The 17,933-nt window shown below is 32.8% G+C and overlaps 1 protein-coding gene across 1 annotated transcript in view; it reads left to right on the top strand.

Annotated features, from left to right (window-relative positions):
* Positions 1-2,476: 2,476 nt before the first annotated feature.
* Positions 2,477-17,933, top strand: part of LOC123554163 (tyrosine-protein kinase SRK3-like) — a 114,602-nt gene continuing 99,145 nt past the window's right edge. Inside the window, exon 1 of the mRNA XM_045344104.2 lies at positions 2,477-2,900. Within this exon, the coding sequence (XP_045200039.2) occupies positions 2,818-2,900 (83 nt within the window). The 5' untranslated portion in view covers positions 2,477-2,817. The remainder of the gene's footprint in view (positions 2,901-17,933) is intronic.

The raw sequence follows: 17,933 nt of genomic DNA, 5'->3' as shown, positions 1-17,933 counted from the left end.
ATTTAGTCTTAAAGAAATACCTTCTATGCATATACGTATAGTACTGTTAAAATACATAAACTTGTTGATTCATGTTTACATAAACTGTATTTAGTTAGTGTTCATGGTTTTAAATATGAAATTTCGGTCTAGTATACCTTTATAGTTACTTGGAATGAAAAAAAAGTCTTTTTAATAGGCCTTAATATTTTACGAGATACCAAATCCCTAATTTTAACAAAGTTTTTAAGACACGTTGTAAGATTGTCTGGGTCTAATAATTAGTTATTCCTTCGCAAGTCTCTACCGATATATTACCGTCTTTACTGATATGTTTGCGAATACATTAGAGAATCTATAGAGATTTTTTTGCGAATACCTTGGCGAGTCTATGCTGACATCTTCTGTGAGTATCTACTGATATCATCGCGATGATAACGATTACGATGATAATGTCGAGATATTGGTGGAACAATATTACCTCTAATATATTCAGAATCATCGTAAAACAATTATCCAATGAGTGCAATCGTTTGCAACTATATGTCAGTAGTCCCAAGTTTCACATCAGAGACAATGATGCATTGAATATCAGATGCCTTTAAGATACTCAAAATAATTGGGTTTCAAGAAAATTGAGATATTTCTTTTGAAAGCAAATTTGATTAATCACTACTTGATATAAATTACCAGAGAATTTTGAAATGGAGCCTTTTATTAATTGTAACATGGTTTTGCAATATCTTATAATGCACTAATGAAATTTCTCACATGATTTGAAAAGTACATTTTAATAGCATTTTAATTATTCAACAGTGATGTGTTCATGTGACTTTTTTAACCAAAAAAAACGGATTGAGGTCGTAGGATAGCAGTGTGTTTACTATCTCTCTAATTAGATTTATTAACTGCCAATGCTGGAAGCATTGTTAACGGTAATTATCTTGTCTCCCAGCACGTGCTCACGTGCTCATGTAATAATAAATGAATTGAATGTGTTAATTGGGGTCTGCAGATAACTAGTTATGTCGATTTGCTTCTGTCTGTATAGAGCAATTGTGATCTTACAGCCAGAAACTGTCTGAAATAAAGGAGTGATATTTTACTGGATAAAGATAAAGGTAAGCTTTATTGCCCTTGTAATATATTTGTTAAAATGTTTGCAGTGAATAGTTTTGTTGTACACATTTTTTCATTCGCAATAGCTTAATTCTGTGCAAATAATGGTAATGTTTAGTAAGAATTTATTGCCAGTTACAGAATCTACTAACTACGTTATGTAAATGTATTTTGTGTAAATATATATATATACACGACTTTTATCAAATTACATAGAGAAAACTAAATAACAGGAACACAGACATTATTCAAGATGTATGAATATGTTTAGTCTTTTTTCGGAAAATGCTATACAAATATTCAAGAACATCACACAAGTGAGAGTACATGATTCTTTGCATTCTGTTTTTATCATACTTATGTCTTTGTTTCTGAAAATTCTTTAGACATTTTAGAGTTTGTCATCAAAATCATAGAAAAGATGCATTGCTGGGATATCTAAGGCGATTAACTTTTCATTCAAGTATGTTTTAACATGTTTTTAATTTGTAAAAGTTAGAACCAAGCGATTTTCAAGTGAGAGTATTTCATAAAGGGGGAGAAATGAAAGGCTTAAAAGCAAACGTTTCCATTTTATCGGCAAGTCAGTATATATAAAAGCTAAGTTTACATAAAAAAGTTTCGCCTGATCAAATAGCCAAAGTTATGAGGCATTACATTTCATCCTTTGATCACTCAGATCCATCAAACGTTTTAATTTCATGTTTCTTGTTTCAGATTGAAACATTTAATCTCTTGTACGAAATAAGCCTTGAGGGAAATACTTTTTTTTGTTTTTTTTTTCATTACCTAAGTACAGATAGGTCACTCTGACAATTATTAGATCTCACCAATAGGAATTCCACCCGTTTATTCACAGAAAATATGTGGAGGGTGACATGTATTATGTACAGCTTTCTGGTTTAACACGTCGTTAAGAACCGCATCAGAGTTTGCTATAAATTTATTGGATTAACTAAAAGATGTTTCCGGGATTGTCACTTCGACAGGTATCAAATCTCAGATCTCACCCATGGGAATCATATAAATTATGTGGATGGTAACATGTATCTGGTTTTATTCATCGTCATAAAAAAACACGTCAGATTTATGTAAAAAGTTGCTGGTAAAACTAAAAGATGTTTTGTTGTTGTTGTTTTTTCCCGTGAGGTTTTGTTTAGTATCACTCACTGGAGCATATTTAAATACAATGAAGAACGATTATATATCTGCATAATTAAGTTGTAAGTTATATTTTTATTTCAGTGCTGAGCCGTTAGAACAAAGATCATCTGTGTTAGATTCAACAAAATAGCTAAGTTCAAGGAGAACCACACAAAGCATACGGATAAATCTCCCTATATTTAATAATTTAATATATTTCCTTCTTTTTAAACATATTGGAATGTACAAATAAGTGTTGATTTACATATCAGTGCTATTGGAAAATGCGATAAAAGAGAATGCCTGATACGTGCATGACTTCGAAATAAATTATGCTTCATGACTAAATGGATTTTATAGATTATATTACAACTACCTAACTCAAACGGATTGTTTCAAACCATTCTGGGAAAACGGTTTTTGATGTGTTACTTTCTAGCTACAAAACATTCCGGAAAATTATATACCGTTGGAGAGGAATAAATCCTGTATAACGAACATAAACAGAATTCATGATAACAACATTAAATAAATGTCATATATCACTGTATATTGACTGGAAATGTCTGACGATTCATGAAAGGATATAAATGTGGATATACAATGATCGGGAATAAGTCAAGGACATGCCGAGTATCACCCATTCCAGACAAAGTCAGGTGAGTACTTCTGTTTTTATGTACTTTACAAAAACAAATGTACTTTACACAAATTCACGGCCATTTTTATAAAATTATAAGTGTTAAACATTAATTGATCTATTTTCACCCCGGAAGTGTGGAAAAGTCGCAATAAAATCAAGGTGGCACTGCGTCTATTATTATGATTTAAGTTCTGCCGAGAAAAATTAACATGGTACTCTACTTCCATGACTAAATTTTCCGAACGTTAAATGAAAAAAATCTTCTTTGGATGAACTATTTTTACTTCCATTGCCGAAGTGTGAGACATAACAGTGAGAACGGTACGTGAAATATACTTATTTACAGCTATCATAAATAAAAATACTATCAACCTTGCTTAAGAAACTATTAACAAACCACTTTTTCAGTTCCTTTTGTTTGGTTTAAGAATGAATTTAATTGCTGATTGTAATACAATACCAAACAGCTATTTCTCCTAATAACAAACAACATTTCTAGAAATCCAGAAATCCTTCGAAAGATTGCTAAATCATAGACAAAAGGCTATGCGGAAATTCGTATATTTACTTTAATGTGATAGGCTGAAATTGGATTTCTTGCCTTAGATGATGTAATACTCGAAAACAATTCATGAATACGAGCACTTAATAAAGACTTTAAAACAACATTGGTGATATTTGTACCCTACATATGGTAACCAATAACATAAGTACTGACATAAAACATAAAATGTAAATGTTAGTGAAATTAAATGTTGTAGGCTGAAATTGTTGTCAAGTGAGGACAGATAATAAACAAAGACGGCCACGAACGTCGTTCCAATTTTACCTTGAAGTGGTCTTGTGAGAAAACTCGCAATTATGTGCGTATTTGACTATTATTCTGTCGTTTTTAATTTCACGGTGTCTGGTTTTATGAGGGTTTTAAAAAGTAATAAGTTGTCATGCGTGAAAGCGTGAAGTTCATACTAATGTGAAGAAGTGAAGTGACAAGATTTCACAGTTTTAAGTTGAACATTGCGAAATCATGAAAAACACTAATAAATTCGCAGCAAACACTTCTTTGAAAGCGATATGTGACAGTGTCTTGTTCTCATAAACGATGTAATGTTACGCTAAAGTACCACCTTTTCATTATCTCTATACCCTTTTCATTGTGTATCAATTTATTATTGATACGAACACACAATTAGCTCTCTCTTGGGTCACTGCTTAATGATATATTGATCTGTATGTTCATTTTTCTTTACTTTGGCAATCATTGGTAAACGTTTATACCTCTATTGAGATAAACATCACGTTAAAGAGAGCACAGAAGCGGTAATGAGTTTCTGAGTAAATAATTGTCAATTACTGAAATACAGTTTTCATACAGGCAGGTAATTATCCTTTGCAGATTTGGTTGATTTGCCGTAGATTAATGCAATTGATTTTATGATATTATAATTATGGTTATAAACGCATGGTAATATGCTAAGCAAAGGATTAAAGCTTTAGCGGTTTGTTGTTGTTGCTGTTGTTTTGTTTTGTGTGTGTGTGTGTGTGTGTGTGTGTGTGTGTGTTTTGTTGTTGTTTTGTTGGGGGTGGGGGTTGTTGTTTGTTTTGTTTTTTGTTGTTGTGAGGGGATTTTTTTGTTTCGTAACATCGGGATATCGCTGGGATGTTTACTTGAGTATATGAATTATACACGTTCATACATACACTGATGGCTACGATTGTAGAATGCGTCGTTCTTATCACTTGTCTTTTCCTAATGAATTCTGGGTATAATAGTCAAAATTGCATGTAGTGCATGTGTTATATAGCCAAAGAAAGTTTTGCGTATTAGAAAATCAGGAACCACTCCTCCAAATTTCGTACGTTATTCAACATTTGTGGTTTGCACACTGGCCTTCCAATCCTGAGGTCGGGGGTTCGATCCCTGGCAGCTACTCGGGAATTTTCAGAAACGCTTTTTAGTGTTTCCCACCCAACTAGAGGTGTACTGGTCAGGAACCCAGGCAATCCTTGCGTGTATCAGTGCTATACACTGGACACGTTAAAGAACCAGACTGTCTATTCGCAACGAGCTAGGCTAAGTTAGCCGGACAAGCTTGTATCTGATTTCTGATCTCTCTGTCGTGGGGCTTTGTCTCACTCTGTCCGTCTGGTCAGATCGCTCTGTCTGTACTAGTAGAGGATGAATTATGCGCCCTTTGTGGCTGCATTTGAACTATGTAAAACGCCTTTGAACGTGAAATTGATCATGAAAAAGGCGCTATATAAATCTGGTATAATAATAATAATGATAATAATAATAATAATATAATAACATTATCCATATTTTATATAAACTGTATATATCTTAAATATTGAAATTTTATTAATGCATAATAACAAATAATTCCTCAGCCAAATGCAAAATGGAGTAACAGCAGTAGCTGATATATATGTCATTATTATACATATCTATTATCTCTTCTGACATTTATTTTGGCGAGTACAAATGAGGGGAACAGCAATGTGATTTGTATTAGACAGACAATCAATCACGCCCGGGTGATGAAGTTATTGCACAGATTCATAGACATGTTATTATCCCTATTCTGATCAAGCTGTTCTTCAGTTTACGTGTTCTGGCATTCGCTATAACACTGCCATTCCAAATTAGCGTGATATTTGAACAAAGTTTACTGTGAGTATAAGCTAAGAAGTCTGAATTTACATAGACATCATTCGAAGCAAAGTAAATATTTACATGAATGGCTAACATAACAGTCTATCAAAGAAAACACAATTGCTGAGAATATGAAGTTTGGTAAAGGACGCCATATATGTTAGAAATAACTCGCTGTTAAAAATTTAACTTTATTGCATACACCCTGCTTACGTTTCACAATAAAATGTTAGAAGTTTGATATCTACTTTTCATAGATCTTCAATCAGCTTCTTAATTATTATCTCCCTATATACATTCTACGTGTGCACGGAAGTGTTGTTTTTTTTTTTTTTTTTTTTGTTTTGTTTTTTTTTGTTTTTTTGTTTTTTTGGTTGTTGTTGTTGTTTTCAGCTTCATTTGTGTGTTTCATTTTGGTTTAGTGAACATTTTTTTCAGGAATCGTATACCTGCCAGCCCTGCAGAGTCAATGCAAATGAAAGGGTAATAACGCCAAAAAGTAATAACACCTGACAACTCTGCAGCGTAAATGTCGATATATTGGTGGAACAGTATTACCTGTAAAATATCAGAATTATCGTAAAACAATTATCCAATGAGATGAGTGCAGTCTTTTGCAACCATATGTCAGTAGTCCAAAGTTTCACATCAGAAACAATGATGCATTGAATATTAGATGCCTTTAAGATACTCAAAATAATTGGGTTTCAAGAAAATTGAGATATTTCTTTTGAAAGCAAATTTGATCAATCACTATTTGATACAATTTACTAGAGAATAGTGAAATGGGGCCTTTTATTAATTGCAATATATTTTTGCAATATCTTATAATGCACTTATGAAATTTCTCACATGTTTAGAAAAATACATTTTAACAGCATATTAAACGTAATGAGTTTCTGTGTAAATAATTGTCAATTACTGAAATACATTTTTCATACAGGCAGGTAATTATCCTTCGCAGATTTGGTTGATTTGCCGTAGATAAATGCAGTTGATTTTATGGTATTATAATTATGGTTATAAATGCATGATAATATGTAAAGCAAAGGATTAAAGCTTTAGCGTTTTTGTTCTGTGGGGATTTTTTTTTTTTTTTTTTTTTTTTTTTTTTTTGTAACATCGGAATATCGCCGGGATGTTACTTTGGGTATATGAATTATACACTTTCATACATACACTTATGGCTACGATTGTAGAATTCTTCGTTCTTATCACTTGCCTTTTCCTATTGAATTCTGGGTATAAATTGCACGTAGTGCATGTGTTATATAGCAAAAGAAAGTTTTATCCGGGTATTAGAAAATCAGAAACCACTCCTCCCAATTTCGTACATTATTCAGCATTATGCATATAATATAAACTGTATATCTTAAATATTGAAATCTTATTAATACGTAATAACCAACAATTCCTCAGCCAAATGCAAAAAGGAGTAACAGCAGTAGCTGATATATATATCATTATTATACATATCTATTATCGCTTCTGACATTTATTTTGGCGAGTACAAATGAGGGGAACAGCAATGTGATTTGTATTAAACAGACAATCAATCACGCCCGGGTGATGAAGTTATTGCACAGATTCATAGATACGTTATTATCCCTGTTCTGTAATTTCTGATCATGCTGTTCTTCGGTTTACATGTTCTGGCATTCGCTATAACACTAGCGTAATACTTGAAGAAACTTTACTGTATAAGTTAAGAAATGTGATTGTACGTAGACAGATTCATCCGTAAGGAACCATGTAAATATTTACATTACTGGCTAACATAATATCTATTGAAGGAAATAAAATTGTTGAGAATATGAAGTTTGGTACAGAAAGCCACATATTTTAGAAAAAAATCGCTTTTTTAAATTTAATTGTACTGCATCCACTCTGCATACGTTTCACAATAATTATTTTTTGATTATCTACTGTCAGTACAATTTATTATACTCGCTAAATGTTATTGGTAAATCGTCCAGTAATTTGTTCGCTTTCGATCAGCTTCTAAGTCATTATGTCCCAATATACATTCTAAGTGTCCGTGGCATTTTTCAGCTTCATTTGTGTGTTTTACATGGGTTTAGTAAACTTTTTTTCACTAATCGTATACCTGCCAACCGTGCAGAGTCCATGCAAATGAAAGAGTAATAACGCCTGACAACTCTGCAGCGTCAATGCAAATTAAAGAGTATTAACAGATATCTACCCTGCAGAGTGAATACAATTTAAAGTGTAATTACCCATGACAGCTCTGCAGATTCACTACAAATGAAAACGTAATAGAAGATACCCCTGCAGAGTTAGTGCAATTAAACGAGTAAATCCAAATGGAATATTCATAGTAAGCATAAAAATATATTATGCATGAAATGAAAGAAAATGTTTTGCGGAGTATACATATCTAGACATGATTTTGTGATATTTAAAATGTATATAAATGATATGTCATGTAGGATTCACAATTAAAAGGATTTGCTTTGGTTAAAAAAAGATACTATTATTGATGATAATTTGCGAATTTGCGACTGTCCATGCTAATTATCAGGGAGCTTCTAAAACCAGCGTTATGTTGACGTCATTCAGTGAAACGCTTGAACCTAAATTATAGCCGAGAACTGGAAACTTGTTCTCAGGAAGATAGTAGCATATTTAATATAACATATCTTGAATTAAAAAAAATACAGCTTTATCAAATAAGTCAGCGTAATTTGATTTAAAGAAGTCTTTTACGATTAACATCTCTTCTCTTATACAATTGTCAAGAAAAACATCATCTTTGCATAAGCAAAGAGTAGAGCGGGAATTCCATAAATACGTAAAGCAGAATCAGCCATTGTGCTTCTAGTATGCAGTTGGCATTCATATATTCATATCCTAAGACGTGTAAAAATTATTTAAAAACGGGCATGTTGCATTATGAAGTAGGAGAAGCAAAATATGAGCCAGTTTCACTGCAAGTGCAGAACTTTCATTATTGAAACTACCGGAGAAACTGTAGTAAAAATATAACTTTGAATTAGAAGTAAAAGAAGACATCATCCGGGGTTGAGCTATAATAAATACATTTGAAATACTTTTTGTGGGATATGTTGAATTCAAATCCCATACATGTAGTGACATTAGTATAAAGTGATACAAGAAATACAACGGCTTTGATCTTAAAAGACATAATTTGTTTTCTTTGGTGTTTTGACTTCGTTGTTGCAAGCTGATTATTTTCTGATTAATATTCTCTCTCTCTCTCTCTCTCTCTCTCTCTCTCTCTCTCTCTCTCTCTCTCTCTTCTCTTCTCTTTTTTAAAGTGGGGGTCCGAGGGGTTTCGAAATCTTCTGATTGGGTTAATTTCAAAATTGCAGATTTGATATATAGACTGAGGCAGTACCTTTCGCTACAGACTCTCCGCAAAGTAGTATGAGCTTAAAGTCAAGAGCGGCTTCTGATGTAATACGTATCTTTTTATTTATATTTACTAACAATATCAAAATACATCCCGGAGAAATCGTCCTTGTGTCTATGTGTCTGTGCACAAGATATGTTAGCCCGGAGAAAACAGTGGCGTCCAAAATGAGCGTGTCTAACGCAATTAAGAATTAAGCTAGTCGGACAACCCGTCTAATACAATATCCAGAAAGCATTAAGTCCCAATTTGGGCAATTTATATTATTCGTTCTGCATTCATCTAGTATGCCGAAATATTAATTCTATACGAATCCCAGAGGAATCTTTTGGTTAGCTGAAAAAAAATGGACACAAATGTAGCAATTATAGATCAGCGTCAAATAATATCAAATGATTGAAACTGCTTTTGCCCCGCCATCTTATGATCCGATGCAGTTTGAGCAGATGCACAGACATCTGATTTGATTTTTATGCTAGGCAACTGAAGTTTTGATTTGTTTGATCTCCAAGTCCTAGAAGCTAAACGTTACATCTCCCACTTAATAGACGGCTGATGCTCTGTTGTCATATCAATAAACTGATTGAAAGAGTTCGACATCTGTCAAAATAGATATATGTACGTTTGTTTCTGGGAAAATATTTTGAAATAAAAAAAACGTGCGGCGTGTGTGTACAACCCTGACTAGGAAAAAGTAAAATAAACAAATGACACACTGAATATAGAGAATAGAATCGAAGCCACGTTAAACCTTATGACAAAAAATATGAGAGCACTGAGGTGTTTTCCCTATATATATACTTAAACAATAATAGTTATTTGTTAAAAGATCCTTTGAAAGCATAAAACCCAAGCAAGCAGCATAATAGCAGACTGAGTCTTTACATGAGAGATAACGGAATGTGGGCCCCTAGCACCGCCTTAAGCGGTTATCATAGTAAAAATGAATGTACTCCATGATCCAAAAGGACCTGAAAATATAACAACACGAGTTCGTTGGAGACAATAATATAATGTAAGCAAACTATAATGTGATAGCTTACTCTCCTTGCCAAAAAAATTCTTTTTATACTCATGGGTGATGGAGAAGGGGGTCGGCTATAAATTGTTAATAATTACTTCAGTTTTAATTTAATCAACCTTTTAGTGTAAGAAATGATAATCTTGTTTGATAAAAATGGCATCTGACACAACAATATTTAGTATCTCTTTTAGTTTTTCAAAGTAACATTTACTCGTGTACAGTGATATGAATAACATTTTGACTGAAGAAAAAACATACTGACTTCATAGTAACACGTTTGAACAAATAGACATTTTCTAAATTTTACTTTTTATTGATGTTTATACGGAATCATAGCCGCATATTTTGTTTTTCACATTGTTATTTCTATAATGCTTCCATATGATGATGACCACGGCACTCTTTCTAGGACATTTCCAATAAAATACAAATAATACTTAAAGTTCTTTATTATTGCCAATTAGATATCAATTAGGTATTCTCTTCATTCATTGACAAAAATTGTAATAACTGATTATGTGTTAAACGAGAACTGAAGACCAGTTTGGCTGTTTACTATTTATTTTCGTGTTAGAGCACAGTGTACTTCTTTAAATTCACCTAAAATATCAGAACTGGTGTCATGTGAAAAATGTGCTAAAGATATCAGGAATACTCGATACCATAACGTCCGGTTTGATTTGCCGATGTAATACCAGCCAAATCATCACTGTCTAATAACATTTATTAGAAAATAAATTATACGACATAGAGCTACTTTGACGTCGTACCTAGACGATTCTACTGCAGATTTAGCTTTAACGTTTAATATTTAATGTTTGTTCATCAGTAAAAAGATAATAATAAATGCCCTTATAACTGTGCGTCAATAATAGGTATCGTTGGTCAATTATGTCGTATTTTCAGAAAAGTGACAATAAAGTGCTCAACGTCCCTATCATTTTCGTTACTAAAAATTTGAGCTTAATGCAGGATCCCTTGCAGTCGCAAACTGGATGCATTGCACCAACATTGTCATATTGTCTGATTTTTGCTTATATATGCAAAACCTTAATATATTAATCCCGTATCAGTGTTACAATAGTAATATTGTGTACAATATGGCATACCTTATTATATAGAAGCCAAAGAGATTATTTATCAGAAGCTATATTGATTACAGATTTGCAAGTTCCCTGGCTTGATTTTGTTGCAATACGCCAGAAATGACAACAGTGGCTATTATGTATACCCATTATGTCTACCGACATTCATTTCGGGAAATACAAATTCGGGGTTGTATTAGATAGACAATCAGTCATGTCTGACTGATTGGATCATTGCTATGAATGACAGTCGATACACTACAGGCAAATGCAATAACACTCAAAAAAAATGTTGCCATAATATAGCAGAATTTTATTTACTATGTTTCTTTCTCTGTTGTTCACAAATAAAAATGTTTAAGCTGCTCTTGTGACTACTAATACTAATACGACTACTGTAAATAACACTGCTCCTGCTGCTGGTGCTGCTGCTACTACTACTACTACTACTGCTGCTGCTGCTCCTACTGAAATGTACTTTCTCTGCTACAGTCATCATCGGTAGCAGGTCATCAGGAGCAATACTCGTATATAATGGATTTAATAATTTAATATCGTAAATATATCATACCTAGATTGTCTTAAATTGATGATTTTTTTCTACCAGAACTTCTAAATACAATATATGCAATATACTATGGTTTCTGATGCTTAAATAGGGTTTTATTTTAGTTAACTTCTTTTCATTTGACCACCAACCCGTGTAAATTTAAAAGCAAGACAAAATGGCTGTTGCGCAAATATGCTTAGGTAGCAGGGTACACTTTCGAATTTTGGCCCCCGTTAATATTTGTTATAAAGAGAACATTGTGATTTTGGATGTCTGTAAATTAAGGTGTGAGATAATGATTATTAATTCTTTAGAAAATTTATACAGCCGATACATGTAAAATTCTGATGTCAGTTGGAAAACTAACTGCTGGTAGCTTTGTATGATCAATGAGACACCATTTCGCGGAAAAATTCAATTCACGGAAGGGTTCTGTGCTTGTTGATTGATACTCAGGAACATTTTCGTTATTTTCCGAAAAAACGAGCTGGATGGGCCCCCATTCCGTTTATGTCCTGACGTTCAGTAAGGACTATTAAATTAAGAAATGCAATAAAATTGGACAGTGTTCTTGCAGCGGGATCATTGTAGACTGTTCAAAAGGTGCAAAATTGATGATTTTGGCACGCTGTTTTTCATGGATGATGTAAACCTTTCGCTTTGATAACTTTCTTTATTCTTGTATGAGAATCCTGATCTTGCCATTAATTAAAAGCACAAAACATGCACACAATCTATAAAATAGCCGCCCAAATTTTGCTCATAGGGGAAGTGCAATATTGCGACTCGCTACATGTAAGACCGTCCGTGCCCAAAATTTTCGCATCTAAGTGTACCTTGCTACCTTATTTACACATGTAATCCTGAGGCAAAAGAGGTTTGTTCGTCGAATACGTTGACTATGATGAGCATAGATGTTCCAATCTAACCACAATACCGTCACCGATTGAGCTGTAACACCGGAAGAAGTTGGCATCAACTCAGATAAAATGTATGACATCAGGCAGTGAATCTATGTATAAAATGAATAATAAATATTTGAAAACAAATATGTAATATATTTTATGGCTACACAGATAGCAAGTTGGGAAATCAAGATACAACTTTCAAACCCCATTTCATATTATAAAAACTGCTCAATATCTCGAATTAGGAAATCAAGATACAACCTTCAAAATGTAGATTATTCAATGTCTCTGAAGTAACAAAATATATTCAGACCTTTTCTGTTCGAGACATTTGATCAATCACGGCGGATTGATGTTCTTTTTTTTCTATATCTCGTAATATGTAAATATTCTGTACCGTTACATAGCGGATAGGGGAGAGGAGAATTTCAAACAATTTGTAGGAGGTATCAATAGAAGTGATAATGGATATTGAAATATTGATCTGATGCTCCTTTTTTGTTTGCTTTGCCAGACATTGGTCATCATTTTCCCCTGTCTGTTGAGATGTACAGCTTTGCTTTTGCAGTCTTTAGCATTGATATACATATTTGCTCTGGCAATCCTTGGCATTGTCTGATACCTCTCATTCGAATTAAACATTTTGTTTCGGCATTATCAAAAAAAGAAAATTATCTTTGCTTTGGCAGTCATCTGCTGTCATTTATATCAGCTGTTGTCATTTTTTTGTATATCAAAACACTGAAAAACATTTTTTTCATGTGCAACTGACATAAAACTTTTTATTTACGTGAAAAGGAATATCAGATTTCCTTTTGGAAATATGCTTATTAATAATAATCAAAAGTACTCTATAAAAATTTCTGTACCCTGAAATTAGAATTTGTGCCTGTTTCGAGGGAACTGTGATGATATCAACTCTTATTGTGATACATGGAAACAAAAGATTGATTTAAGACAAGCGTGTAGTTTTCAGGAAGCTGTATGTAATTGTCTTGATTTAGTGATGTGAAAAGCGAAATGAAAATGTTGGTCTTATTCTTCTTTTTCTTCTTTGTTTCTTTGCTTGGGAGGGTGGTGTTAATTTTCCAGATAATTTCAAAAATACAGATTTGATAATTTAGGGCTGACCGTTCGCTGAATACTTTTGCAGTATGTTAGACGTGTTTTTAATAATTCAAAGTTGTTTGTTTTTTTTAGTAATATTAGTTTGAGCATTTCGTGTCCAACTGTTCATCATTTAAACTGTAGGGGTTTTGTGAACTTTTATTTTGCAGAAACTGACGTTATCAAACTGTGATGTTTACTAACACTATCAAAACATTTGTAAGAGATCTTCCTTGTGTCGACATTTCCATGCACATTTACTCGTTCTGCATTCCTCAAGTATGCTAAAGTAAGAACGCTATATGAATCATAGAGAAACCACTGGATTAGTTAAAAGACATAAGTGCAAGTAATTTTATCTGTTATATATAAGCTTGATCGAAATGGCTTTTGGTATGTTTGTGTAAATGCACAAAAGTAATAGACGTTTAAAATATTTAAGTATTGTGTAGCTGCAAATGCACATGTATCAGCAAATAATATTGCGATTCGTTTTGTTTCTCAAAGACATTGATGTTAGAAATTTGACCTCTAAGCTCTCTGTTTTGTCTCTTATCCCTAGATCTTTGAATTCCCTGTCGTGGATGTCTGATGTTATCTAATTATTCTGCAGTTACTGTGGCATTTATCAATAAATGAAAACAAGGAATCGTTGTATTGAAAAAGAGTGAAATGAAAGGATGTGTGCTTGAAACCCTTTTGATTAATTTAAAAAAAAAAACAATTATCAACATTACTAGTTTAATAGGAATCTTGTGAAGGAATAAGTTATTGCATATTAGTACAAAATCAGCTATTATTTGAATTAACATTTACTTATATGACAAAAGGCGCCTATATCTGTCAAAAATAGAGGAAAATTAGTATTTGTATTATAATTTGTGTCTAATGAACTTTAGCTGCGTTGTGAGAAACGGTTTTCTTCCTGAAAAACTAAAGTTGTAGTTGTTAATTATTGGAAATGGAATGGGAAAAATGTAAAACCCCTTACATTGCAGAAATAGACCAAGAATCAACAGCGGCATTTTCAGCATACAGTTACATCGGGACCCCTTAATGCATATTCAACATGCTATCAAGAGTACATTTATATGGTATCAATTTTTGGTTGCGGGTTTATCCCGCTACCAAAGTTAAGTGTATTTCTGACAATCATGTAGTATCTTTATTTGATTCCAAATCACATCCAAAGGAAGGATGTTCATGTGCTACACAAAGTAGTCCCATTCAAGAACACTGCGGATGAATTATCAATGATCAAGTAGTTCTTATTCATCCTCCATCCATTCACACTGGTCATTTAGATTATATAAGATCTGTCAATGATTAGGTATTCCAGCCCATGGTTAAATCACTGACTTCCCGCTGTTCATGTAAGGTCAGGCAGAGTTTATCTTAGATATGAGGCACATTAGTATTTGTTTCTTATACATATATATTTATAGATTTGCATTTTAAATGAAAATAATTCTAGCAAAACCCGCAACCACCAGACATCTCAAGGCTTTAATTATAAAGGGTGTCACAGTTTGTAACAGAGAGAAGCCAAAGACAAGCGATTGATACAGACTTGCCGTTTTACAACAGTACACCAGCACGGGCAACTTTTGTTAGTATGTATATCCATTATGTCTACTGACATTCGTTTCGGCAAGACAATCAACACGCCTTGTTTATTGAAATCACTTTACTGATTGATAGTCGATACTTTACGGCAACATGTTTTCATTTCTAAATAAATTCATGTAAAAACTTTAATATACAACGACGTTTCAGACACAAATCAAGAGGTGTCGAAGATAAAGTATGTAAGCTTTTAAGTTATTGTCTTTTATTCTCTTCAACAACACATACAAATTTTAAAAAGAGGGACAAAACGGCTGAATATTGTAGGAATTATAAACTCGGTCCAGTCAAACTGCAGTGACATCCGTCTTAGGAAAAATGAACTGTACAACAGGAAGATTCGTCAATTTAAGTAGAAATAAAGATATGGCATTCAACGCTGGCTAATTGTATATATAAATATAAATTTAAAAAAAAAGATATTGTACATACAAAGATAGCAGTGAATGAGCTGGAACATCTAGATACGACTATATAATATGATGTCATGAAGCAGAATTGATGAAAATGTTTCGCAACTGACAAAAAAGCGTACGACCTTTTCTAGACGACATTTGATCAATCAACATTGATTGATATTCCACTTTCTGCCTTATCTAAGAAAATGTAAATACTCTGTGATAAAGGACAAGAAATGTTCAAAGAACAAAAAATTCATTGATAGTGTTTACTGTATTGGCTGAAAATCCATTTTATTTGATGCATTCTAAAGTAAAATGTATTTTTTTCTACACCTTGACATTTTTATATCATATTTACTGTACGATTTCTGGTGTTTCAATATGCTTTCATCCCCTTACGTTATTTTTCTTTTACGATTAAAAGATTGTAATGTCTATAAAAGAAAAAGAGGCGGATACTACATCAATTATATCTTTTTAGAAAGGACAATGAGTTTATGATTTCTTAATTCACGAAACGTTTATTCAGATGACCAAATACACAAGTCCATATATTTATTACCTGAAAAAGATATATGTATGTAAGTTGTAGACTGTCTTGGGCAGTACTGAGCAGTCAATCAATGAAACAAACTCATCGGTCTATTTTGACGTGACTGGGTGTCTATTTATTACGAAATATTATTTTGTTCCTTTATCTATGAATGATAGTTGACTTTGTGGATATACGTTATAGCCACTGCAATCATGCCTGGCGTATTTTAGTAAAGGGCGCTGTTTATTTCGGAGTAGAAGTACAAAAAGCACAGAGAAAAAACTTTTGATAAATAATCTCTTTAGGTTAACAATGTTTAAAAGACATACTCTGTGTTACGTATATTGTTCGTTTTAACCTAGAGTATATATTGACATTAAATGCTGTGCGGCGAAAACAAAACACGACAATTTCGTAGCTTATATACACTTTTTAACACTATGAAATGACAAAGCACTGTGAAAATAGTTTAATGTTTTTCATGGTTTAATTGTAATACTGATCTTACTTACATTGCCTATGACTGAATCTAAATAAGGCAAACATTGAACAAAGTCAATACAGGAGTTGTTCATTTTGCTTCAGATATTTTACACGGTCATTTTCTAAATATCAAGTAATAGATTTTCTGTTTTCACAATGCGATGAGGATAATGTCATTTAATTTACTTGCATTTAGCTATCGTTTCACACTAAAAATACTGTCGAATTTGATATTTTTGATAGTATCTCTAAATACTTTTTTGGAAAACTCAGTGTGAGCATTCATGTGCAGTGTTTAAATACGGAAACAGCTAAACAGATTTTAACCCGATAACTCGACAAGAGATTTGAATAGTGACACAATTAACTACTTCACAAGCTGATGCAACAAAAGTACTTTCTTTTAGGGTAACTGCGCAAAAGTTACGTAATGAGAAGTTAAATTGATATGAACGAGTTCTGTTCGGCATCTAGGGGTAATGACATACAACGGTGTGATTGTTTACTATTCCCAAGCCCCTGACAGTTGATATTGATGTACATATCAAATATATTGCGTTGCGTTCATATGCACTCAGAACATCATTTTTTTAATTGTCTTTTAATGAATATTTCAGCATGTGGTGGAAATAATGTTTTAGTTCTATTGCCAATCATGCATTTTGCCTTAGGTCGATTCATTAATGAAACAATAAACCAAAATGTATCTCCAATGGGACGAAAAGTGATTTCCTACACTTGCTATGCAAATGATTAACGTTTTGAAATGAAATGAGAATGTGCACGTATTGAGGAAATTTTGCTACATGTCAGTTCTGTCAGCATTTCTCTATGATCTACCTTTCTGAAATACCTACGCAAACCTGACTGGCTCACGAAGTACACGAACTGATGATACAAGTTATCCTTTACATGACTAACTGGTATTCTGTGTGTGGGACTTTGATTTTGCTTAATAAAATATTCTTGCTCCAACATACTGAACAAATTTCTGCTTTCCAAATCACTGAAAGAAAAATCTGGCTCCAAGTCAGGTTTTTTCTTCAATATTTCCATTACTCTGGAAGCCATATTCTATGCTATGAAATAGCTTTAATATTTATTATTCTATAATTCTATAATAAGGTTTAAAGTCTTATATAAATTACCGAAGAAGAGTGCGAGATTGGTTTGAAAGTATTAAAGCTGTGTATTGTAATTTTCTCTACAATATGTTATACTGATAGTTTCAGTATATGAACAGTTTTATATACCTTATACATAGGCGTAAGAACGGGACA

This window comes from Mercenaria mercenaria, chromosome 7 (assembly GCF_021730395.1).
Source record: "Mercenaria mercenaria strain notata chromosome 7, MADL_Memer_1, whole genome shotgun sequence".
Taxonomy (NCBI): Eukaryota; Metazoa; Mollusca; class Bivalvia; order Venerida; family Veneridae; genus Mercenaria; species Mercenaria mercenaria.
Note: the sequence above shows the minus strand (reverse complement) of the source record. Positions and strands in the feature narration are given on the sequence as shown.